Source organism: Euprymna scolopes, chromosome 2 (assembly GCF_053919585.1).
Source record: "Euprymna scolopes isolate OS-2025 chromosome 2, ASM5391958v1, whole genome shotgun sequence".
NCBI classification, from domain to species: domain Eukaryota; kingdom Metazoa; phylum Mollusca; class Cephalopoda; order Sepiida; family Sepiolidae; genus Euprymna; species Euprymna scolopes.
In genome coordinates this window covers 193215082-193242847 of record NC_136483.1, presented here as the reverse complement: position 1 = coordinate 193242847, position 27766 = coordinate 193215082, and the positions used below count along the sequence as shown (strand labels likewise).

At 32.3% G+C, this 27766-nt stretch overlaps 1 protein-coding gene across 12 annotated transcripts in view; it reads left to right on the top strand.

Moving 5' to 3' along the window:
* Nucleotides 1-27766, top strand: part of LOC145300556 (uncharacterized) — a 205718-nt gene that overhangs the window by 133524 nt on the left and 44428 nt on the right. For 6 of the 12 annotated variants that reach the window (XM_080144495.1, XM_080144497.1, XM_080144493.1 and 3 more), the window contains exons 7-15: nt 1931-1993; nt 3697-3849; nt 5315-5400; nt 8624-8740; nt 12383-12799; nt 22049-22136; nt 23999-24100; nt 25730-25794; nt 27120-27445. In XM_080144495.1, coding sequence (XP_080000621.1) covers nt 1931-1993; nt 3697-3849; nt 5315-5400; nt 8624-8740; nt 12383-12799; nt 22049-22136; nt 23999-24100; nt 25730-25794; nt 27120-27445 — 1417 coding nt within the window. The remainder of the gene's footprint in view (nt 1-1930; nt 1994-3696; nt 3850-5314; nt 5401-8623; nt 8741-12382; nt 12800-22048; nt 22137-23998; nt 24101-25729; nt 25795-27119; nt 27446-27766) is intronic. The other 6 variants (XM_080144505.1, XM_080144502.1, XM_080144504.1 and 3 more) reach the window with 1 other exon arrangement.

The window sequence follows — 27766 nt, the reverse complement described above, 5'->3', positions numbered from 1 at the left end:
ACCATTAGTTGAAAATATAGTCAGGTTCACAATTTCTTTAAAAATAGCATTTTAATTTTATTTCAATTATCTAATATGTAAAAGGCAAAATGTGTGCTAGTGTGTGTTTGTATGTCTCCCAAAAACTTTCGACATGCGCAATGATTAATGACAAAATTTGTATTAGTATTAGAAAGATCGATCTCTTGGACAACAAATATCGAAAAATTGGCCAAAACAATTAATTCTTTGCCGTCAACTGGGTCATTATTTGCAAGGAGGGGTTAACTTTTGCGTCAACATTTTTGCAAATTCATTCAAACCTCACAATCTCAACGTAGGTTTAAAACACTATTTCGAATGCCTGTGACATCACAAGTGCGCCGTGGCTTAGTCAGTTAACACGTTTGCTTTTTTCATTTCTTTCTCGTCTTTTGTTTTACATATTCAAGTCTGGCTACTGCGACTAATTTTTTTTTTTTTTTTTTCTTTTTAGGTCCGGGGGGGGGGGGGTGCTCAATAGCCTTAGTATACCACCTCTCTCCACCAAGGCAACGCCGGGTAGCCATGCTAGTTAATAATAAATAATTTGATGTTTAATCGTCAAAGTACATCTAAGCAAGAAACATGTGATCTTGTTACATAATTTTATTTATACAAAAATGAATTAAATGATTAATTAGACATAGCCCCCCCCCCTCCAGGTCCGTTTTAACAGGGTGTAGTGTGCCAACCATGCCCATATCAAGATGTGAAATCCTCCGTCTGCATTTTTTTTTTCTGTAAATAGGATGACATAATATAATTTTCTTTTTTTGTTTTGTGTGCTTACAACTTATTTATGTTGCTGTTACCATCATCAATGCCACCAATGTTGCTGCTAAAAATATTTTGAATTATTTGGACTATTATTCTCACCTTGTTATATTTACAATGTTTCAACCAATGTAACCTCTGAATTTTTTTAGATGCATCTTTTCAAAATTAGGAATCTTTCTATTCTAATTTGGAAATTTTGTACAGAATTTTGAACTGAACCCTTGATGTAATGAGCGGGATGTGGTCTCTTAGTCAATCAACCGTGACTAGATAAAAGTGTTATTCTTGCCTATAGTAAGGATTGAATCTCTAATTTCTGTTAGATAGAAAAAATATATACTAAGGTGCAAGTTCAGAGTTCAATTTGATTAAAAAAAAACAAAAATTACGTAAATTAATCAAATAGTTTTTTTTTTTTTTTTTAACTAAGAAAATAAATTTTATGAAGAAACAAGAATGTTATCTTCATTTGCTATATTTAATAAAGTGAGACAACTCAATTTGAACTACCAAGATCAAAATCAGCCTATTGAAATCGCTAAAAATGATTTTCTGTATATAAAAAAATCTACTTGATCAATTTGTGTGATTTTTGGAATATGACATTTTCCTTCCATGACTAGCATGGACATCACAAAGACTTTTTTTTTTAATTAGGTTTAACTGTGAACTCCCACCAATACTAATTCTATACTCATAAGTAGTCAACAAGATTAGGTTTAATGCTCTCAAAATTCATATACATGGCCTAATGGTTAAATTGTATTAACAATTTCCTGCAGGTTGGAGATCCAGTTTTATTACAGCCAATAACACTTCTGTTAAATCATGGCTGATGGAATGAGTGATCTACTCTTGTGGGTTAAATAAAGAATTCCGTTCACTGTGCATATTCCAAAGTTAAGGATAAACTTAAAGAATGTTTAAGGGTACATAGACGAAAACGTTATGAATATAAGAATCAATGCTGAGACTAGTAGTCAAAATAATCGAAATTCTCAATCTTCATCTTCAAATTCTGCAACGTAAAAGGAATGTGTCGGAAGTTATAATGCCGTCGCCGTTCATCGTTGTCTGTTTTTCATTTTCACTTCAATTCCAATATCATCTTTCTCGTTGTTACACTAATCAGTCATGCCTTTGGTTACCGAAGACGACGAAGATGGAGATTGGCGGAAGATGGGCCCACGTTGGGGTAAGTTGTTACAAAATAAACAAAACGTCACGCCAACATAAAAATACAAACACCGGATCCTTTTCTTCACGAATTTAGTTATAAAATTATTTATTTCTAGGGATAATAAATCGACAAAAACATAAAATTTGTTTGGAAACAAAACATTCTTTAAACTATTCACATCTTTTACGATAAAAAGGCTTTTTGTTGCTTTCAATGTATTTTAATTTACCATCCATCAGATGCAACAATTCTCTTGATTACAATTTAAAAAATAGTTAATGAAAAAAAAACTAATTTTTACCTGAAAATCTTCAAAATTAGTTTCTTTCTAATTTCTAAAAATTATTTATTTGGCTTTATTTTAAAACTTTTCAACAAGATAAAAAGTTCTGTATCAATTAAATTTTATTGCTTAACTTTTTGCTAAATATAGAAATTGTAAAACGTTTAATTCTAAATTGATTTTTTTTATATAATTAATTTTCTTTGTACTTTTTAATAACTTTCAATGAAATTTCTTTTACAATTTGAATCTGTCCTAAGCTAGCAATTACAAATGAAATCTTTAAAACTTTTTGGTGTGTCAGTGGAGGAACCAGAGGAAACTCTTTATATTCAGATCTACTTATCTAAAAATTGTATGAAGGTGTTTGGCTTTTATGTTTATTGTTCTCTTGCTGTTACCACCAACTCACTTTTTACTTTTACCTGCATGTCATGCTCTCTCTTATCTTTATCACGCACTACTCTGCTCCTTCTTTAGGTTCCGCTTGGCCCTGCATGTCTCTATTTTTTTTATCTTTGACCCCACCCCTGGTAACTTCTCTCTATTTATTCCATCAAAATCTTTCTCTCTCTTTACCTGCCTCTCCATGAGGGCTGGATAGGACATGAAATTAAACTAAAAGTAGTTGCGGTCATCACTAAATGCCACAAGGGTGTTCCTGATCTTGTGTAATGTTCAATAATTGCTAATAAAAGCTTAGAGGAGCTCCTCTCTCCCTCCTTCAGATATTTGTATTCAACCTCTTTCATAAAGAAATGTACTCTCTTTCCTGAATCATAAATTTTTCCTTCTCCCTTCTTTGACTTGTCTCTCATTGCCTTCCTCTCTCTCCTCTAATTTTCATCATTTTCAACTCTTCTTTCAACACCTCCTCCTCTTCCCAACTCATGAAATCACCCTCATCTACTTCCAACTTCTCATCTCTTTCTGTCCGCTGCTTTGCACCTCTTTCTCTTTCTAACCTAAAAGCCAATACATTAAGTGCTTTCTTTTTAACATTAAGAATCTTTCATCCATTTTTATTCATGTTTAATTTGTTTTATCAATTTCTTGAATTCAATTTTTTTTATCCAAAATTTTGTTTAAAGTTACTCTTTTTATTTTAAATCTTGTTTAAAGTTCTCAAATAAAGCCTAGTTGTTGTTGTTATCCTCCAAACTGTTTTCTGCTTTTGTCCTCGTCTTTCCTGAAGACAATGATTTAAGATTTATGTCTGAATATTAAAAATTATTTCTTTAAGAAGTTAAAACATCAATCGGAGTATGAAACTTTCAATTATGTATTTATTTTTTTGTTGTTTTTTGTTTTGATCCATTTTTTTTCTTTTTCTCCTTTTCATGTTTCTTCACAGCCTTAGCAGATGTACAATTGGATCTTGCCCGACATTCATGAATTTCAATTAATTTGTAAACACACTCTTGATTTCTTTCAGGTTCTCAGCGTTGGAGACCCCTTGAGAGTGATCGCAGCAAAAGTACAACAGGCAATGTTTACTTCAAAGACAGACAGCACACTTTTGACCGAGATCGTGACAGACAAAGGAGCTTTCAACGCAGCCGAAGTACGGAAATGTGGGAAGAAGGAGGTTTGTATAACTTTTCCTTTCATAAATCTTTCTATATTGGAAGAAAAATTAAGTTGCAATTATTTTATTTTTTAGATTCAGATAAATCTTAGCAGAATCATGAGAAGCAGATTCTATTGACTTAAATGATAAAAATTAATTCACCAAACAATTCTACACTTTTGTTTTTGCTTTCATAGGAAATTTAAAAGAAAGATATGCTAAATCTTACTAGAATCTTTATTCCAATTTTGACCAAAAGCAATTAAATGAATTTGATTCTAAACAAAACTTGGGTCTTAAGTTTAAAGAAATTTAAACTCCTGGAATCACTCATAAACAGCCTCTACAATACACCCTCCAAAATAGAGGAGGTAATACCTGGGAGAATTCCCCTCATAAAAGGAGCCGGAAATGGCTGTGAGTATCATATCATCCAAACAGAAAAAATATTAAACCCCACCCACCATAAAAATGGAGAAGGTAGTCTCTAGGTAGATGGTTTTATGACAACAAAACAGATACTACATTAATTACCTTCTCTTTCAAAGGATGATGTAATATCCAAGAGAATTACACTCGCTTACTTAAAGGGGTGGGGTGATTCTTGGAAGCAACAGAACTGATGCTACGCTACTTAACTCCATTAAAATGCAAAACAATAATAGATTACATTATCACTTTTTTTTTTTTTTACATTCATTTAAAAATTCCGTATCATAGAAACATTATTTGATTCCTGTCTAGAATTCTACTGATAACAAAAACAAAACAAAAATAAAGAAACATCTTTGACAAAACAAAAAGATCATATTCCAAAATTCAAGTAAATTGATCAAGTAGTTTTTTTTTTTGTTTTTTTTAAATAAAATCAAATTTTATGAGTTACTGAGGAGCTACTGCCTCATGTCCATATTTTGAAATCATCCTCAAGATACAAAGAAAAATAACTCAACGATAGAACTTACAAGACATTTGTTCTAATATCTACATTGGTTCTAATACCTACAAATCAAATTAATTGTTCTAATACCTACAAATTCTCATCTGTTCTAATACCTATAAATTTTCATTATCTGTTATAAAACTATTTACTCAGTTTACATTATTTTTATCAAGAATGCATAAATCATACAGATTTTTCTTTATTTTTGGTTTTTTAATTTCAAGGAAATTTATCATCGCCATATTTGGTCTAACATCCGTTAAACATACTGACATGTGTTAGTTAACTTTTAGAAATTGACTTTCAAACTGACCTATCTCTGACCAGGGTTTTATCTTTGTTAAATTGGTTAAACCTGCTAATAAAGTTTTATTAAAATTTCTTAAAACCAAATATTTAGCAGTTATTCACCAAATATTTAGCAGTTATTCAACAACATGAAACTGAAAAGCAATGTTCATTTGTTAGATAAAAAAAACCAAGTTGAAGAAATTTTTTTTTATTTTTTTGTCTAATCTTTTTGTTGCTTTTGTTTTACAGATATGCCTGAATGGAGTGTGACCAATGAAGATGATTACAATGAAACGGGAACTTTTGATTCTAATGGAATATTTGTCCCCAACAAGGTAAATAATTTTCTTATACTAGCATTACAAGTTGATTTTTTTCCTTTTAGGTAATTGTTATTTTATCAAGTTGTATGAAAAGAGCTATGTAAAAGATGTTTAGAACCATTTGAATTATGCAAATACCATCAGTAGTTCAAAAGTTATGAGAATTTTAAGTGCCAAAATTTAGGCTTTTCTGTAAAAATTTTTTAGAAAAACTGGGCTAAATTACAAACCTCAACATTTCAAAAAACAGCTATTCTCATGAAACTTGGCACTCTTATGTAAAATTGTGTGCTCTTTCTGATTATGCAGTCAAATTTTATGTATCTCTTTACCATAAGCCATGAATTATAAATTCAGATGTACAAATTTCAATTTTTTTTTAAACTGGTGCATGGTATCATACAGTGGGTGTTTATTTATGAACAAAACTAAGTGTTATAGTGGTATTTAAATATAGCTTTATTGAGAATAGGCATTTTTCTGCCTCCTCACCAAAGGAGAGCTTAATCTTGGGTGTAGCCACTGAATGCCTAAAGAGCATGTATGACCAGTATTTACTACTCCCCTCAAAGAAAAAAAAATTAAGTAGATATGAATTAATCTCAGAAATAAATCAAAGAAAATTTTTCATATAGATTTTGGATTTTTGTAAAAGATGGAAATTCCCATAGTCGACGAGAACTTATGCATTTTGGGAGCAGTCCAATTTTTAATTTTCTAAATCCTTTCTATCTGGCCGAAAATATACCCCTATTTTCTGAGATGCAACCATAAATTGTACTCTACATAAATCCTTAATGTAACTTTCACAGTACCAGGATACCAGGAATCTTGATAAGCAACAACTATATATTCACCAGTTGATGGTAATTTTTGTCATTTCTATTGTTGTTTTACTGAAAATTCAATTATGTAAACAAAGAAATAAAACGGTAATTTTTTAAAAATGATTACTTCTATAGGTTTTAGGGTATGCTGAAAACGAATGTCGCATTTAAATTTTCTGCAAATAAGTAGTTATCCGGATATTAAGCAATGTAATTTCTTATGTTATCACTGGTGGCCATCTTGGTGCGTGCAAGAGCGCAAATGCATCCCCTAGAAACTATGCACAAATACGCATAGATGGCCACCAGCAATAGCGTAAGAAATGACATTGCTTAATATCTGCAAAGTTATTCGCGGAAAATTTAAATGCGATATTCGTTTTCAGCATACTCAAAAACATTTAAAGGTAGTCATTTTAAAGAAAAATGTTAAGATGGAAACAAGGTAAAAACTTACAAAATGCATCACAATGAAATTCTTTATTGAACCGCCTAATTATTGTTATTTAGATATCCTCAGTTAAAAAAAAAATGGGTTTGTTTTACAGATTCGAAAAAATGGTCTTGACAATGAGTTAAAAATATTTCAAGTTTCACGATATCTTTAATTGTTAGGTGCAAGTACAGAATAGTTAACAAAAAACACCCTTCCTTCCCCATGTTAAGAATGGGGTTCTAAATAATGTTATTATTTCAGCATGGTAGCATAAGTGCACAAGTACCTTTTTTATTTGTTATGCATTTGTTTTTTTTGTTTTTTTACCACTAAAAAACACAATTCTACCTTAAGTACAAATAAGAAGTTAAATGCATGTACTTAGTACATTTTGTTGTTTTTTAACGTACTTTTAGTACACATGCACTAAAAACAAGCAAGCGAATATGGTTTATCAAAAATAAAAAAAACAACAAAATAGTATTGTCTGGAAATCAAATTTGAAAAACTTGAAAATAATTTGTTTATATTGACGAACTCAGAATAAAAAATGACTAGTCTAGTAAGACAGTTTTCTATTTTTAAGAGAATAATTTAGTCAACTCAGCGCATGACACGCTCAGCGACCGTTTTTCTGTAACCGGATTTGATTTCTATAAAAGATAACATTTTAAAGAAAATTCCACGCAGTGAATAATTATCGAATATTTACATATTATACATAAAAATAAACCTGAAACTATTATCTATATGAAATTGGATGATATATGCCGATTTATCTTATCAATTTCAAAATATTCTTCGTAACTTTGCTCGGTCATAACTTTGCTTCCTGTGGTCGTAAAAATAAAAATCAAACACCAGTAAAGATGGACTTCTTTGTTTATATAATCTGTAAAATTTCAGCCATATCCAATCAAATTTAACCCCACATGTCTCCAAACGTAACGTATAAAATGAAAACATTGAAAAAAGTGTTTCTTTTTTTTTGTCATTTTTTACCATTTTTTTTTTTTTTTTTTTTTTTCATTTTTAACTTGGAGCATAAAAACATTGAACACATAAAAGAAAAATAAATTAATATCATTGGAATGCTTATTTTATTCTCTTTCCATCAATATAATTCTTTTAAAAATTGACCATCAAATAAAAAAGATATGACTTGTTGAAGCACATTAGTTATGTAATATTGCCGATGTCCACGAAAATACAGCATATGCTTGTAATGCTACTTTGTTAAATCTTCTAAATACAAACTGTTTTGGTATTTTCTGTTGTAAGGATCAGTGCACAGTGTTAACTTGTCTTAATTGGTTGTCGTGCACTAGCCAATGTAAATTAACTGCGAAGTAAAAAATCTAGTGCAAACATTTATCTTGCATACATGGCATTGGATATATGTGAGTGCAGACATGCATTTGCATATGCGCAAACACATAGGACATGTGCATGCGCACATACATATTGGATACGTGTACGCACATTTTTGAAAGGCACAGACTTTTAAATCATACATCAAAAGGTAGAATTGGGAAACTGAAAGAAGTGAATTGTATACTACTAAACAGGAGAGAGGAATGGCAGATCAATGGACTGTGTTAAACAGAATCCAAAAGTGAATACTACAAACCATAGAAGAAAAAAAGAGGCTGAAAATTAGAATTGCTACATTTATATCAAATTTTTTTTTAAAATGTGGCCTCAATTTTAATTCAGTATAGAACTTACAGATAATATGAATCATTATTTTAAAAGTTAAGTATTGAGACTTTTGATTGCCTTAAACTGCGGCAGTTCACAATAGTGTATGCTAGGTTATCCCAACAATCAAATCTGTTTTCAATTAGAGAACAAATTAACAACACAAAGGAGAAATTCTTACAACATTTTCTGTATGCAAAAACAAACAAAAAAAAAAAAAAAAAAAGAAGAGGTTTAAAAACTAAAATTTCTTATTTTATCTCTTTAATAGGATCCATTGAAATTTAGCCAACTGCGTCATCACGGGCGAGAAAAGAAGGAAATTTCAACAACCCATCGAGATGATCATTGGGAAGAAATGGGGGATGAAAAGGAAGAATCAAAAATGGTAACATGCTTTAGTTTTGAACTTTCTATATTACGTCTTTTGATGTTTATTCGTATGTAGTTATCAAATGGTTACTTCTGAAAATTTTGTAGAAAGTTGATTGTAACAAGAGAAACCTTCTACAAGGATTGAATCTGTTGTGTGTAAATGAATGGAAGAATTTTCAAAACTGTTCATATATTGCTTCATGATGAGAATAGTTATCACAATCACATAATTGTATTAATTCATTAAACGTGCATATTATGTGGCATTCACTTTAGTAATTCATAAAAATAAAACTGGAAAGAAATAAATAAAAATCCAGTTCGATATTTTTTCTTTTTTAAAAAAATCATTTATTACCGTTACTTTCCCATCTCGGCACAACTTAAAAAGTCTCTCGCTCCCACTTGTTCATCTAACCTGGTAATCTTTCTTCTAACCACATGCTAGCCACAGCCGACCCATTTTTCGGCATCGACTTTTTTCTTCCCAACCATGTGGTGTCCCTTTTTTCTTTTTCTTCAGAGGCAAGCCTGAGCACATTTGCCAATTTGCATACACGTTCAAACACTGGTCCTGCTGCTGATACAATTGCTTTCTATCCATCCTTCGTCTGTTTCCGCTATTTTCATATGCGCTCTGTTACAATACATTGCAGACACCTGTATAAGCGAAATGAACAGGTGTAGTTTTGCCAACTGAGGCAATTTAGTTTCATGCTTCAGCAATTCTGATTGTGAAAAACTGTTTCTGGAAGTCATGGAAACTGCTTTGCTATTTTCCAACTTTTTGTAGTCATGTTCACTTGTGTTAGGCACATGTACATCAAAAAGGTGCTCCTGGTTGTTGGTAGGAAGATGATTAATGATTTTATAGATGTTTAGCAAGTCAGCTGTTAAATGGAGCTTCAGTGAATTCAAACTCTGAGAAGCAGGGTGCTCAGTGTGGCAGATGTTTGATAAACCATATTCACTTGCTTGTATGTTTAAGTTTCGAGACGGTCAATATTCTAAACCAAATAGATTAATGATTTGAATTCTAAGTGGGGTTCCATCATGATGCCAAAAAAAAAAAAAATTGGTTTTGATTAAACCACAAAATACATGCATGTAAATATATTGCAATTATGTTTGACCAAATTCCAATGCACAAGTTTGTACTTATCTTTTGAAAAACAATCCATTAGGCAGCTGATATCTGCCAGAGAATCCTTGAAAGAGATTCCTTTTTATATTTTGTAATTTTGAAAACATTCTTCTATCATGGCCGCTTTAAGCCTACTTTTCCTTTAATTATTATTTAATTTATTTTTGTTTTTTCTTTTATGTATTTGTGATGTTCATATTTATAAATAAATGAATATTTGTTTATCCATGTCAACTTTTATTTGAATTATTATTTGCTATAAACCTAAATAAAACTAACCAAAAATCATAGAAATAAGTATAAAAACAAAAACAGTCTTGATTAAAGTGTAGCTCTTTGCTGTGATAACCACATGCATTCAGTTCTGTTAATCATTCTGCGTTCATACCATGTTGAAATCCTCTTTGCGTTTTCATCAACACGAAAATGCACAGGTTATACGAGGGTAAATCAAAAAGTTCTGACACAAATTGAAGAAAAACTTTATTTATGGAAGTTGAAAACTTTATTTTTCTACATACGATCCGCCTAACTCAATACACTTCTGTAAGCGATGTTTCCATCGATAAATTCCTTCTTCATAAAATTCTGGAACTTGTCTAGTGAACCAGGTCACAACCTCTTTCTTTGCTTCATTTATGGATTGAAATCTTATTCCTTTCAAATGTTCCTTCAGTTTTGGAAATAGGAAGAAATCACTAGGCGCTAACTCAGGACTATAGGGAGGGTGTGAAAGGATTTCTCAGCGAAACTCGCGTAAAATTGTTCTTACAGTCTTGGCCGTGTGTGCTGGAGCGTTGTCATGATGGAACAGAATTTGACGATGGAGCTTTCCTCGTCGTTTCTTAGCCAATGAAGTCTTCAGCTTTCTCAAAACTCCTTCGTAATAGCTTGCGGTGATAGTTTTCTGTCCTTCAAGAAAATCTAATAAAACGATTTCATCTTTATCCTAAAAAACAGTTGCCATTATTTTTTGAGCTGACCTTTCTGCTTTGAACTTGATAGGGCCTGCTGATCCTCTTGGTAACCATTGTTTAGACTGAACTTTGCTTTCAGGATCGTACAGGTAAATCCATGTTTCATCACCGGTTATGACCCGTTCAAAAAAGTTTGCCTCATTTGCTTCAATTCTAGTCAGAAGGGCCAATGAAAGATCTGATCTCAGATTCAACTGATTCTGCTGCAACGCTTTAGGCACCCAACGAGCAGAACGCTTACTCAGACCAAGATCTTCTTTCAGAATTGAAAAGGATGACCCAAATGAAATGTCCAGCTCCTTAGCAATCTCATTCACTGTTATTCTCCAATCTTCTTCAACAAGATTCCTGACAAGCTCAATGTTTTGAGCATTTTTTGATGTTGAAGGCCTACCTTCTCTTTGGTCATCTTGAAGACCATTCCCACCATCCTTGAATCGTCTGATCCAACGATAAACAACAGCTCTAGAAGGTGACGAGTCTCCATAAACATTTTGTAGAGCTTTAATGATTTCCGTCGGTTTCCATTCCAGTTTTGTTAGAAATTTAATGTTTGAACGAACTTCAAATTGGCTCAATTTGGACTGTCAAAAGGTTAATATTATAAAATATTATCTGAAAAAAAAGAATAAAAGATTTAGAATGCTGTAACTTGTCAAATTTGTTGTTAAGTAATCAGTAGGGCAATTAAACCTTGTTTTGTTGCTCTATTTTCATTTAGATTGAATTTATATCACTTGTCTTCAAACTTATTGATTTACACTCATATTTTCATCAACGTAAGATTGCATGTTATGTTCTCATCCGTGAGAACCAAATCAAATTAAGTTTTTTTTTGTTTTTTTGTACATATGTGGCAAAAGTGTTTGTATGAGCTCTTTTTATAGTTATTTCCTCTCGTTGTTGTTTCATGTGTGGTTGATTGGTTGTTTAACTAAGATGAATAAAACTATTTGTGCATGAATGACACAAGGAGACTTTGCTGAATGTAACCATGTAACTAATTTATTATTTACTTTGTCTATTTTAACTTGGTTTTCTAACCTGATTGAGAGATGCAGTCAGACCGAAATATCAGTAAGATTCACTTAGATTATTTACATTATTGGACGTGTCAGTCGCACAGTTGGGCTTACCAGAAAAAAACTGACTAGAAACCCTTTGTTTTTCTCATTCAAAAAGTGACATCATCCATATGATCATTCAACTATGTTTTGTCTGGGCGTTTGTCCTCCACTTTAAATCACACCATCTGTCTTTATTTCTGTTACCTAGGTTATCCTGACATGTACTAATGTGACCCTTATCAAAATTTACACTAGCTAACTTAATCGCTATTACTAGCATAGGGTTCCAATATAAAATATTTCAACTACTACTTTGAGCGATTTGTCCAAGTATTTACAGAGTAGACAATGCATTGAGATGCATCACTGTCAAAGTTTGACTAAACATCTAATGTAAATACATCTTTATGTGCCCTGTTATTATCACTTAATTTCTGAATTTTATTTTGCGTGTTTGTCCATTTTAGAATGAAGGAGATGGTAGCCACTCTGATGGGCCTCGATATGTAAATGAAAGTGGGAAGGATGAACAACACAGGTCAGAAGAAGTGAAACAGTTGCGGACGAGTCCAGTTGTAAATAGTGTACAAAAATCGCCTCACAAAGTGGTCCATCCTGTCGGCCAGGTTAGTTCATCATGCTCTCCGCCTGCACCTCCAGTTTGTAGGCGAGAGAAAACCACTGTGGCCAGTGTGCCCCCTAACTTGGCACTGGACTGTTCGATTGTGGCTGCAGAATCCCTTTTAACCTCCTCCTCCCCTCACAGAGAGGCTCTTCTTTCAACAGACAACAACAACAATAGTTCTGGTGCTATTTCAGACGAAGATACTCTGGACCGGCTCAAGAAAACAGCAGAAAATATTGTTGCTGACGTCACAGAAGAAGTAAGTAGCACTTTTGCCTTTTTTTTTTTTTTTTTTTGTTCCTTGAGACATTTTAATTTATTTATTCTAAAGAATTGTTCAGCAGTACATATACTAAAATATAAAAGTTACTCTGAAGGCATCCAAAATGGTGACCCTCACCATCTGAGATGGTTGCTACCTGTTGAGATGAAGGTAAAACCTCAAACTATAATTTTTGTCCAGAATTAATTGCTTGGATGGAATTCCTGAAAAGTTGAATTGATATTTTGAATTTTGGAGCTGTTGGAATGAATGATTTTTGGATATAAAAGAAGCTTATGGAATACAATTTTATGTTAAAAAATACATAAAATATAAATTATTCCCCTTCATTAAAAAAAAACAAAACTTAGAATTGTTAATAAAATTTATTTCATACTGTGATACATTTATTAAAATGTATAATAAATTATTTTATTGATTTTTAGCCAAGAGGAGATATATTTTCAGTATATTTTATTTACTGTATCATTTTTTGGCGCCAAAAAGATCCATTCTCGTCTGCTCATTCACATTTTGTAAACAAAACAGAAAAAAGGGGAGGAAGAGGCCTGCGAGCAAGTGGAGAAGGAAGAGACAGAGATACTGTGAATGAAGGGTGGAAGAGGAAAGAGAAAAGAAAGCTCATAGACGAGAAAGAGAGGAGAGAGAAAAGATAGAGAGAACTAAACCATATAGAGAGAATTAAACTGTATAGAGAAAGAGAGAGATGTAGACCGTATATAGAGAGAGGGGACTGAAAAAAGTTGTCAACAGGCAGTGGAGCTTTGTACTTCAAAGCAATAAGACGTAAGTCAACGAAGGTCGGGGAGGCGAAGCCAGTGGCGTCGCGAAGGTAAATATTAACGACACAAGCCGATGTTGGCGGCGACGGTAAAAATATGTTTTGTTCAGCGGTCAAATTTAGAATATTGACTGAAGAAAAGAATGAACCTTGCGAAGGAAGGGTCAAAGGAGCAACGAAACATTTACTATAAATCAAGGGCTTCGATGAGCTTCAGAAACAAATACTAGGAGCAATTAATACACACGTGCATAATGAAGCGTAAACAATCCGAAGGACAGAAATATGAAAACTAACCTGCACGCGCGTAATCAAATGTAAACAATTTACAGGAAAGAAATATATAAAAAAAAAAGAGACGAAAGAAAGGACACATTTCAAAGGACATTCAGTGAGTTTTTCAATCATCTCTCTTATCCTAGAACCTGTATCTAATTAAGCAGACGATTTCTTGTTTTATGTGGCCATTGACTGTTGATATATTTTTCTCTCGGTAGAATTTGAATCATTAAATCATTTTATTTATTTAGACATATTTAATTTTCTTTTCTTGAATTGACTGGTGCTACCAGATCAGGCTGTCTATTGGCTTCCTGAGACGAAATGCACCTACATCGATTTTCTGTTCTTGTTTTCTATTCTCTTTTGTAAAACTTAATTATTTTCTGCAAAAACAAAAACAACAACCCCCTTCTCCTCTCCTTTCCTTTTCCTTCCCTACTTACCAACCCTGTCGCCCCCCCCCCCCTTTTTTTTCTAGCCCTGTTGGTAGGGCACTAGAATAAGCCGACTGCCCCCCTGCAGAGGGTAAAAATCCCTCAATGGGGCAACCAGTTAGCCGTGGGTTGCTACCCGGTGATTGAGCTAACCTAGACCTGGGTGCATAAAAGTCTGGGCACTGCAACACATTACTTCGGCTAGACGGGCGGTTGGAGAGGCCCGATCCAACCAATCGGCCAGTCACGCCAAGCCCTAGCACTTACACCCAAAGTACCAACTACCACAAAGAATGAAACTTAAAGGTACTCCCATTTTTTTTTTTTTTTTTTATTTATTCCCCCACTACAAAAATAGGCAAACCAAGTAAGTGCTAGAAGGCGGTGGCAAGGGTCAATCAATTGGAAAGACCAGAACTCAACACTCCATCTGAGCAAATGTATTTTTGAGGACATATTGAACAGAAAATATAGTGCTTGAGAACTCCTTGCCAAAAGAGTATATCCTCCACGTAGCTCCGACATGATCAAGGCGAATGGGTTTCCCCCTTACTATGCCCCAATTTTAGACTCCGAGGTGGGTAAGGAGCGTGATTGATAAAAAATAAATCCCAAAATCCATGGCTGATAAAAACAAAAGCATCCCCCTCAAAACCCTTAAAAGAAACCATTTCTCCGATTCTGACCTTTCAAGCTCAGATGAAGAACAAAAATTCAAAACTAGAAAAACCGTTCCAACTATAGACGAAGGAAACTTCCCACGATTCTTGGTTATTGAATTAATCGAAAATAAAAAAAAATTGGAAATTTATCACCTTTCCTAATAGAAAAGACATTATCCACAAAAAGGTAAACCAAAAATGATCAAAAAAACAAAAGATGGAAATCTACTAGTTGAGATAACCAAGTGCTCAATCTCTACTCAAAATGAAGAACTTCCATGAGTATAAGTGCAAAGTCTTTCCCCATAAAACACTAAACACTTCGAAAGGAGTAATTCGAAGTTATGAACAATCGCTGGCAACTGAAGAAGAAATAAAAACTGAATTAGAAAAACAAGGAGTAATCAACCACATCCGCATAAACATAAAAAGAAACAATAAAATAACAACCAACACATATATATTAACGTTTAATAAATCAATAATACCTAAGGAAATAAAAATTGGCTACTTAAATGTAAAAGTAGACCAATATATCCCAGCCCCATTAAGATGTTTCCATTGCCAAAAATATGGACATCATAAAGAAGCCTGTAAAGGAATAAAAATATGTGGAAAATTGCGGCAACAAAGAGCCTGACCACACCAAAGAAAAATGCATAAATGAGGTGAAATGCTCAAACTGCAAAGAAGATCACCTGGTCTTCTCTAAAATATGCGAAACATATAAAAAAGAAAGAGAAATAATAGAAGTAAAGTACAAGAAAAACACAACCTTTCCAGAAGCCAGAAAAATAGTTGAGACGTACATGAAAGACAACACATATGCTGAGACAACAAAAAAGACAACTAAACCATGCCAACATAATGAAATATATGATCAATATAGGGAGCTGATAAACAAACTGATTACATTAAATATTAAAGAGTGGCCAGATTTTCAAAATAGCCTAAAAGAAAAATACTCAAATCTGGGAAACAAAATAGAAATAACAAATCCAAACAAAGAAAATAATATTTCATCCACAACAGAACCATTTAAAAAAATTATCACAGAAACCAACAAAACAACCACCAGAAATTAATAAAAACATAAGCAATGATAAAACAGCAAATAAAGAACGTTCCAGAAAAGAAGAAAACCAAACAATAGACACTCAAAATAGATTCCAAATTCTAGAAAAAATGGAAACCAAAAACACCCTAGATTAAAAAAAAGAAACCAAACACAAGTAATCAAGAGGGAAAAAATGAACAAGAAGCCAAAACGGCAACATTTCAAGCAAGATCCGGATCAACGTCCAGATCCAAAAAAAAAAAAAAAAAGAAAAACCCAGCAAAACACTTCACCAAAGATACAAACTCCAACAAAAGATAAACCCTCTTCTTATAAAGAGATGGAAATAGAGGAAAACTAAACAGCCTCATGGATAGAAATAAAACACAAATTATCCAATGGAATTGTCGTGGAATAAGATCTAACTATAATGAACTTCTTATACTTATCTCACTCTTCTACCCAGCCATTTGCTTACAAGAAACCTTCCTACAAAACAATAACCATTTCAAAACGCCGAACTATGAACAATACAACTATTTCCATAACACAGGCCTTCGTGCTTATGGAGACACTTCAATTCTTGTAAGGAATAACATACCTCAAAGCAATTTCTCTGTCAAAACAAATCTCCAAACAATTACAACTCAAGTCACATTACACAAAACAATCACAATTTACTCAATATACCTCCCTCCTCATGAACCAATAAATGAAAATGAACTAGAAAATTTAATGAACCAACTACCTTCACCATTCATTCTTCTAGGAGACTTTAACTGCCACAGTACATTATGGGGATGCAAAGTCCCAAACTCAAAAGGAAACAAAATTGAACAATTAATTAACAAAAATAACTTGTGCCTTCTCAATCAAAAAAATCCCACGGATCAACTAGTGGCATTGATCTTACCATGTGTGATCCATCAAGCTTCTTGGATTATACATGGAGCACTTACGAAGAACCCTGTGGAAGTGATCACTTCCCTATTATAATCAAATACAGTAACTCCATCCAAAACCACATACCCAGGTGGAACACAAACAAAGCCAACTGGGCCGAATTTAAAGAACTTTGTTCACTAAAACTAACAGAACATCAAATCCAAACAATAGAAGAATTCATGGAAGTACTCATAACAATAGCCAAAAAATGCATACCCAAAAATTCTCCTGGAAAAACAAACAAACCATGGTTCAATCCAGAATGTAAAACGGCCATTAGACAGAGAAAGGCAGCCTTAAGAAAAAAAATCAACATCACCACTAAACTCAAAACCGTCTGGGAAATGATTAGGAAAATAACTGGAAAATATAATCCGAATCCAATCAAACACCTTCTCACAAATAAACAGAAAATAACTGATAAAAAAGATATTGCTAACACACTAGCTAAAACCTTTGCCGAAAACTCATCATCAAAACACTACAATAGACAATTTCAAATACTTAAGAAACATGAAGAAAAGTACAAAATAAACTTTAACTCCAAAAACCAAGAGCCTTACAATGAAATCTCCCTCAATGAAGTAGAAACCGCCATAGAAAAATCCCATAACTCAGCTGTAGGACCAGATGAAGTGCACTACAGCTTCCTTAAATAAATTCCACCAGAATCATTAAAACTCCTCCAAATTTATAATAAAATATGGGAAACAAAAGATTTCCCAACTTTATGGAAAAATGCAACAATAATACCAATACCCAAACTGGGAAAAGATACATCAAACCCAGAAAACTACAGACGAATAGCTCTCACAAGCTGCCTATGCAAAACGTTTGAAAGAATGATTAACTACCGTCTTATATGGTATCTAGATGACAACAAAATAATTTCTGAAGTCCAATGTGGATACCAAAAAAAATCGAGGATGTATAGACCACATCACTAACCTCGAAAATTATATCAGAGAAGCTTTTATTAATAAGGAACACGTAACATCTGTTTTTTTTTTTCGATCTTGAGAAAGCATATGAAACTGCCTGGAAACACGGTATCATAAAAGATCTCCACAACATTGGACTAAGAGGTAGATTATCTGAATTCATAAAAAACTTCCTAACAGACAGATCTTTCCAAGTTTGCATAGACTCGACTTTATCAGACCCACAAAATCAAGGAGTGCCCCAAGGCAGCATATTATCAACAACTATCTTTAACATGAAAATCAATAACATTATAAAAGAACTCTCTCCTGATATACATAGCTCCTTATATGTAGATGACTGCTCAATCAGCTACAGATCTAAATACACTCACACTATTGAAAGAAAAATACAACATAACATGAATAAAATTAATAAATGGGCAACGAAAAATGGTTGAAAATTCTCCAAAACTAAAACAAAATGCATCCATTTCTGTAACCAGCGCAAACTCCACTCTGACCCAACCTTACAGATTGAAGGCGAAAAAATTCCATTCGTAAATGAACACAAGCACCTAGGAATCATTTTTGACAAAAAACTAAATTTCATTCCACACATCAATCACATCAAAACCAATGTAATACAGCATTACAACTCCTACGAGTCATTGCCCATACAGATTGGGGAGCTGACAAGAACACACTACTCAGACTATAGAGAATTAGTTAGATCAAAAATAGATTATGGTAGCTTCATATATCAATCCACCAGAAAATCATATCTAAAAACCCTCAACACAATATGCCACTCCGGACTAAGACTAGCACTAGAAGCATTTCGAACCTCCCCTGTAGAAAGCCTGTATGCAGAAGCACATGAAACTCCTCCAATGATCAGAAATCAAAACCTTGGTCTAAAATACTACACAAAACTTACTGCCAACCCCACAAACCCAGCACACAATAGCACTTTGAATCCAAACCGTAAACACCTTTTCGACCAAAAAGAAAGCACAATCAAAACCTTTGGACTTAGAATAAAATCGATTTCCAAAGAAGCAAGTCTACCCATAACTAAAATTCACAAAACTGTCCTACTCAAAACCCCTCCCTGGAAAATCGTATCCCCTAACATCGACCTAAGTTTAAGTAAATATGAAAAGAACCATACTCATCCAATAACTTATGATGATCTTGATAAAATCAAAGAAAAGTATCCAGACCACACATACACATCTATACGGATGGGTGTAAACAAAATAATGCAACAGCCAGTGCCGCAATACTAAATAAATCAATAAAAAAACAATCAAACCTCCCAAAAGAAACCTCAATCTTCAGTGCTGAAATACATGCTCTAATCCTAGCTCTCAAACTCGCCTCCAATAACAAAAAAAAACAAATTTATAATCCTTTCAGATTCATAATCTACTCTAAAAGCGATTAAAAATAAAAAGATGGACAACCCCCTAATCGCAAAATTACTCCAAAAATTAACTGAACTAAACAGTAAAAAAGCCATTCCGGTATTAAAGGTAATGAATTAGCAGATTCTGCAGCAAAAAACGCCTTAAATCTCCCAATCGATGCAAATTTTAAAATTCCATACATAGATCTAAAAAGACGTATCAACGCATATACAACAGAGAAATGGCAAACCTACTGGAATGAACACTCTAACAATAAACTTCACGAAATCATGCCAAAAATCAAAAAACAAGAACAAAATACGAAATTAAACAGAAAAGAAGTCAAACTAACAAGAATAAAAATAGGCCATACTCACTTAACCCACTCATATCTCCTAAAAAAAGAAAGCCAATCCATCTGTATACCTTGTCAAACACCACTCACAATCAAACACATATTAATTGAATGTACTGATTTTGTAACAGTAAGAAATCGATTCTACAAAGAAAACAATATTAAAGAGTTATTTGATATAAACAATCCCCACACCATACTCTCATATCTTAAAAAAATTGGCCTTTATAAAAAATTTACAACAAAAACCCTTTATACAACAGTCCTGGATATGACCTAAAACTATATCTGGGCCCCACCTTGCGGGCATTGGGGAGTGTAGAGCCACCCTTTAATTGCCATTGCTACCAGGTCCACTCTGACCCGGAGTGGTAGTACCTGTTAGGGTCCCAACTATGGGTTAAATAGAATCTAACTTAAAAAAATATATATATACTCCATTAAAAATCGTTCCTCAAAATAACTAGATTCGGCATTAAATAACCTGATAAAGGTTGATATGCCGTAAAACAAAAACAACCAACCAACCTTTTCTTGAATTGAATTTTATTTTTTTATATAAATAAGTTTGTTAATTTTTCAACGATACTTGTCCTCGTTATTTCTTATGTTATTTTGTTGTCCAGTACATTTCATTTTATTGTTGTCTTCGAGACGGTTATACCATTCCCGTAACAACGCATTATCAAGGAACCTGGGAAACTTTATTTTTTTATATATTTTGTTACGTCACCCATCCCTACCATCCCCAGTAGGGCTGGGATATGTCGTCTTGACTTGTTCGCCAATTTACAAGCATAAATGTACAGTAGTTTTTGTTTCATTGTTGTCCAATGATAATCTCACCTGTATACAAAATTAATAGCGCTAACACTCCTTTCTTGACATTGCCCTGATTTTGACTTTTAGGAATAGTTTTTGGGTTGTTTTAATGGCTATATTATTTTTGAGATAATCCTCACAGGGAAGGAGGTGGATTTAGCTCCAACAAATTTGGTGCTCATTCAGGATCACACAACTTCTGATGAGATGATCGCTAAAATGTCCTAACATATTGAAGGTGATTAAACAAAAATTATACATTCATGGCTGAAACTTGTTAAACAAGTTAGATATCAACTATAGTTTATTTGTGACAAATATGGTTGGATTGCCAAAAGGATTGTGAATTTATGAACAATTTCATAGACAGCATTTTATGTATTTCAATTAAATTTAAATTATAAATAAATACTTTTAATTTGTTTTTAAATGAAAGCACAAACTTTTATTTTTGATTTTATAGTTTAAAAATAAATTTTATGGACTCTTAAAAATATCAGCCTGATGAAATAAGATTGAATTTTTTTTAACAACAACGATCATTATTTAAACTAACTTTATTTAATAATATCCATTTTATTTTTCACTAACTACCCTATGTTATTTGGGAGATGTTTTACTTCTATTTTTCTTTCAGTATGCTATAACTTTAAAACCTTTTACTTTGGATGTTTGCTTTCCTTAAAAATTAGACACTTCGAATAAGTATGTTTGTGGGTTTTTACAGTTGTCTTTATTCTGTATGCATTTCAGAATGCATTCTTCCTCTTTCTTCGTCTCTCTCCACCTTACCACATCTTCTCCTACCTCCTGCTTAGTGTCTTTTAATTATTTACAAAAACTCATCCTTGTCATCAATTCCCCTTTATTTTATTTATCTTTCGTCGCACAACAACACATTCAGATGCTGATGAAATGTGCATAATTACAAGCAAGATAACGGACATCCTCAGACTTTGTTTTAATCCAAATTAGTCTGAGATAAAACTAAAATTCATGCAAATCTTTCGCTTCTTTGCGTCAGGCTAATAAAAATAGATAACTAACCATTTAGTCAGCCGTAATTGTTGAACATTATTATTTAGTAATAATAAAACTGTTGTCAGTATATTTATGAGGAACGTTCCAAAAGGAATGCCTCTTATTTTTATTCCGCCTGACTAGATCAGAGGGGATTGCAAATTTTATTGTTATAATGACTTAACTTATGGAACTTTCAGGTTGTGAATGCATATCTCTGTTGCAGATGTTGACAATGTAAGACTCTAAGAAAGCAACCCATCATGGATGTGCGTCAGAAGCAGAGGTGCGTCATGGAATTGCTAGTAAAAGTGTATTTAGAATGGTGGTGACTATGTAGATAAATGAATTTTGGAGTACAAAAGGTCAGTCATTTCAATGGTACCACTCGTGTTTTAATTCAACATTTTGAATTTAAAAAAAAAATAGAAGGCTTTACTTTTGGAACGACCATTGTAAATGGCATTGAAATGATTATCAAAGCGTAATTTCAACTTAATCGTTTTTTTTGTTTTTTTTTGTCTGACATTTTTAGGATGAAGAACCAAAGAAAATGTCGGATAGTCCGGTGAAATCGGCTGAGGATGAATGGTATTACAGAGACCCTCAGGGAGACCAACAAGGTGCAGATCATTTTCTACATGTGAAAAACAATGAGAACATGTGCTTCATATTCTCTATTAAAAAATCATTTAAAAATTTAACTATACCTACCTGGTGTTACTCAAGAGTTTTCATTTTTGTTTATCTCAGTCATTTTTAATTTCGTGTATGAAAATATGCACATTTTTTGCAAAGATGATTCAATGAAGGAATATTAGTATGAATAAAGTCCACTTTTAAGAAGCACGGAACAAAGGAATTTAAAATGTAGCGTTAGAAAGGACGATACTGTGCGGAGTTGTGTTTTTAAATAAACAGATATTTATTTATTTAAAATGAAAAATTTTCAGCTTAAAAGCCTTCATAAGTTTTTTTTTTTTTAAAAAACAATACAATATATATATATATATATATATATATATTCTTTTTCCTTTTCTTATGTGCCATGTTGTTGTCTGGCTGTGTGGTTATTGTAAATCCAGTGGAGAGCATTGTCCAAACGTGAATGTGTCATATAACCCTACATTTTAAAGAAGGAATATTATTTTTTTTTAAATTAGCTTTGCAATCAAATTCATCAGATGTCTTAGAAATTTAAATCCTATTAATACTTAATTATATTTTGAGGCACTCCAGAATCAGAAATGACTAAAAGGACACATATTCTGTCGATACCAGTTTCTTTTCTTTCCAATTGAATTTTAAACAAAAGTAGTTTCAAACATTTTACAAAAAAAATTAATGAAAAAGTTTCAAACTTTTTATAAACAATTTAAAAAAAAATAGTATACAGAATTATTTATAAGCATAAAAATGAAATTTTAAAAAGTTTTTACAAAACTTTATAATAAACAAAACAAAGACCTATATAAAAAAAATGTTACAGAAAGTTTGTCCCTATTTATATCGACTACCACAAGGATAGACATAAGGTTGATTTTTAATGTAGGGAAAATCCAGCATCCCAAAAAGGGATCTCTGAATTGAAAAATGTTTATTTACAAAACGAAAAACTTACAAACTTTTCATTAAACAAAATGTATAAGCAAACAAACCATAAAAAATTTAATATTGATGATATTTTAATTTATATTGAAAAATCCACATATGAAATAACTTTTTCAAAATGATCTTTCATCTCTTGGCTAGTAGCAAAATATCTATTCTGTTATCAGGTTATCAGTTAATGAAGAAGAAATCCATCTAGACTGAGACAATTTTTATTTTCAGACCAATGCAGTATTCCCCCTTTTGGGAACTGGATTTTCTTTACTTTAAAAACTAACCTTGCATCTAACTTTGCCTTTGTTAGGAGGCAAGTAAACAAGTTATAAACCACCTTAGCACAGCATTCACTTATCTAAAAAAAAAAAAAAAAAATTTATACATTTTGTTTACTTAAAAGTTTGTAACATTTTTTTTATGAATCCTTAAAGTTTAGCAAACAAGCAATTGTGTAATAATAATAAAAAAAAATCTGTTTATAATTCAGTCAGAAATAAAAATAAACTGGTGTAAACAAAAAATAAAAGTAAAACTCTCGAGTAATGCTGGTAGATATTGTTAGTAGATAAAGAGAAATAAGGTTTCCTCAGTCTTTTTTACAAAATGATCAAAATGTCTAAGATGGAAGCAAATATCATCTTACTTAGTCTGTCGAGTTAATAATTGTGTTGAGTAAAAATCTGCTTAATACATATATATTTATTATCTTAAATATCGAGGACATTACTTTCAATTTAATGTATGTTTTGCATAATATACATATTTATTATCTTAAATATCTTTTCCATAAAAATAAAAATTTTTGATTTTTAAATTTTCAAATTTATAACCAAATTTTTTTCTCAGTCATTTCATCAAATACTTTTAATTTTTTTAGGGTCATTTTCTGCTGAAGAAATGTCGGAATGGTTCTCTGTTGGTTATTTTGCTATGAAACTCATGGTTAAAAGAGGCTGTGATGATTATTATCAACCTTTAGGTAATAATGAAAAAATCCTTTTTTCTCTTTCATGCTATAAATGTTGCTGTATTTTAGAAAGAAAAAAAATGGTTGATTTATCAAATCCTTCTTTCTCTAAAAAAGAAAAAAAAATTGTTGTATCTTTTATTTTTTAATATTATCAGTTAAGTACAAATTTCAGATTAAAAGTAAAAATTAATTTTTTGATTTCCATTTAAAAATTTTACTGAAGGTAGGGAGTGGGGGATTAATTGGTACTGTGATTTTTAAGGTATAATTGCTGTCTTCTTTTTTGTCTCGTGCCCCCAAGTCCTGCTTACAAACACCTTTTGCAATTTCAAGGCAGCTAATTTCACATTGAATTTACATATTAAATTTACCTCACCACTTCCCCCACAGGAGAGGATTTGGTGTTTGATTGATATAATAATCTGAAATTATATATATAAACAATTTTAAAATATATATATAAATAAACAATCTTAAAATATATATATAAATAACAATTTTAGAGACTTGTGAAGATAGAAATATCAACCCGAAGGACGAGGCATAATTTAAGCCTAAATACCAAATTAAACATTCAACATATCTATTTAAGAAAAGATTTTAATTTTATCTGAAAATTGGTACTTACTTTATAAAAATCTGAATTTTTTTTTTTTTTTTTTTTCCAGCCAAAATTAAATGATATTTTAGAGAAGTGCGCTGGGGATGTATTTATCTTCTCAAAACTGAAATTTTATATTTATTTTTTATTATCACAATGTGTATTTGTTTTGCATATAACTATAAAAAATTTACTTACCCAAATAGCGCCATCTGTTGGGCATTCGTCATAATCCATGATGCTTGAAGACTAGATTCTGATGGCTGAGCATCTGTGTTCTGTATGACTTTCATTTGCTCATTTCCATTTTGAGTTTTAATTGCACCAACTAGGCAGATCCAATCAACCCTTAACACTGATACCCCTAAAATCCTTTATTATATACATTTCGGTATATTAACTACTGGTTGTCATCAAACTCCAACAAATATAACCATTATTAGACAATGTCTATAAGGCAGTTGTGCTTGATACATGCATGATCCGAACATATGTTAAAAACTGAACATAATAATATTACTTGGATAATAGAACTGGTGCTTTGAGACATTTTCATGGTCAAATAAAAGGGTTGGAGTGCAATAACCTGTCGTATTCATCAGACACAAACACAGTTGCTACATTCGCAGAAAATAACGTATTCTCAACACATGAGCAGCTAAAGAACTTGATTTTCTGAACAAATTTAAATCCATCACCAAGACCTAGATAATTTGGAAAATGATTCTGAAAAATCTCTGGGAATCCAATCAGTTCTTATCAAACACTGTCCCTAAAAAAAAAAAAATGGAAGTGACCATTAAATAAAAATCTTCAAATTTAGTAAATATTTGTCATAAACCATCCTAGTAAATTATCAAATTCTATTCATTATTTTTAATCCTCTCATAATATTCATCATCATTCAAGTATTGTTTATCTTTGGGTAAATTTTAACCTTGATAAATGATGACTCAGCAGTTAAAAAAAAACAATAAAAAAAACTTTTTTATTTTTTCCTTTTTTTTTTTTTTTTTTTTTTTTTTTTTTTTGTATAGGTGATCTGATAAAAAGATGCGGAAGGGTGCCATTTCTTTCTGGACCGCCAATCCCACCTTTTAAAGTAAGTCGTTTTGAAATCTCATTAAAGTAGAATTATCTTACTGCAATTTTTAAAAATTGTTTTCATATTTTATTCTTAATTATTAAGTAACGTAAATTTAAGGCCATTATGCTAGAATCTGGTAATTTTCATTTTCCATAGCTATAGCATATGTTTTTGCATGACACACTCATTCTGCTGTTGCATCAGCCATTGGTTTAATAAGTTTTAGTCATTTAAAGAAGAGTCATGTTAAGAGTGTGATGCTGTATGGAGCTAAGTGCTGGGCACTCACCTACTTCTCGCTTGCACATTTCAGTGTAATAACAAATTAATAATCAGAATGTCAAGATTGAATCCAGCACATAATTTCTGATACCCTGTTGATGAGGCTGAATTTACTGAAGCTTGATGGACTTGTGATGGTCAGTTGGCCATGTTGATTTGGCCAGGTTGAGCAACTCTTGAGAAAATGCAGAAACTTTGAGATTAAAAGACCAAAGGAAAATGAAACAACTCCATAAAAATGGAAACAAACCATTATAAAGGATCTTAGACAATGGAATTTAATCAAATCAATCCTCAAGACTGTCAAGCTTGGAAACTGAGATTGCAGATTAAAAAAATGTTGGATTTCTTACCAAGGAAATTAAGTTGATGTCTTCTCACTATCAGAAACTGAAATTTGTTCATAAGAACAAAGTATTGCGAAGATGCGAAGCATTTGATTAAACACATTACTATGAATCTACCTTCCTCTCATCTTCATTTCACGAGTCTTGGTATGATTTTCTGCTAGTTTGTGTTTAGTGGAGGCCAAGAAGAACGTGGCATTCTGCTGCAACTTCTGATGAAATGTAATGAAAAGTCCATCAACTGATAGTGCTTGGCTCATTTTATCTTTTCTGCTGTTTGTGCAATGGTTCCTGAAGACGGCAGAGATTACGGTAATTTTGTTTGGGAAGGGGTCTGTCATTGCAGGTTACATTCCAGACTAAACATTCTGTTTAAGTTAGGGAAAAATATTCTTCCATTCAATTGTTTCCCATAACTTGGTTAAGTTCTAAAACTGACAATGTATCAGTGGCACCCAGAGATCGCTTAATGACATTTCAGGTTGTAGGGAGAGGAAGTATTCTACCAGCATTAAACCAAAACCATAATTTTTCATTGTTAGTCTCGATTTAAATGTTATCATTGTAAAATAGTCTTAATTTTTAATTTCAGAAAAGCTCATTTTTTGTTACCAAATTTAAACATTTTAAAATAACCTTTCTATTTTTAGATTTGTTGAAAATTAATTGCTTTCTTTTTTTTCTTTTTTTTTTTTTTTTTTTCTCTTTCAGTTAAATCGAGTGAACAATGTGAGCCCGAGCTCTGGTGATTTGGATTTGCAGGCAGATTCTGCACCTGTCTCGTTACCATCACCATCCCCACCTCCAGCCCCTACTCAGTCTGCTCCAGTCGTCACGAGTGGCATTTCCACGACAGCTGGTGTCCCCAACCAAGCCCCTTTAATGCCCACACTCGCAAACATGGCCCCTCCAAACCCTCAACTTCCTACTCAACCACCGGGACAGGCACCACCCGTATCACAGCAGGATCAAATGGCACTTCTGCATCATTTCATGCTGCAGCAACAGCAGCATATGTTCCAACAACAATGGATCAGGTAAGACTCCTCCTCTGCTGGATCACATGGTCCAAACTGCACGAAAATGTGTTTCTTGGATTTTTGAATTCACCCTATATTAACAAAGAAAATGAAGAAAAATCTGTATGATGTATGTACTCGTGATGAAACAAAAATATCATATTCTAAAAATTACAAATTGATCAAGTTCTTTTTTTCAAGAAAATTGTTTTTAAGTGATTAATGGGAATTTTCTGGCATTACAAGTTTGAATTAATGAGTTATCTCCCCTTTTTATTGCTCCTTTTACTCATAAAATTTGATTTTCTTGTTCAAATTTCAATTTATGCAATTTTTGAA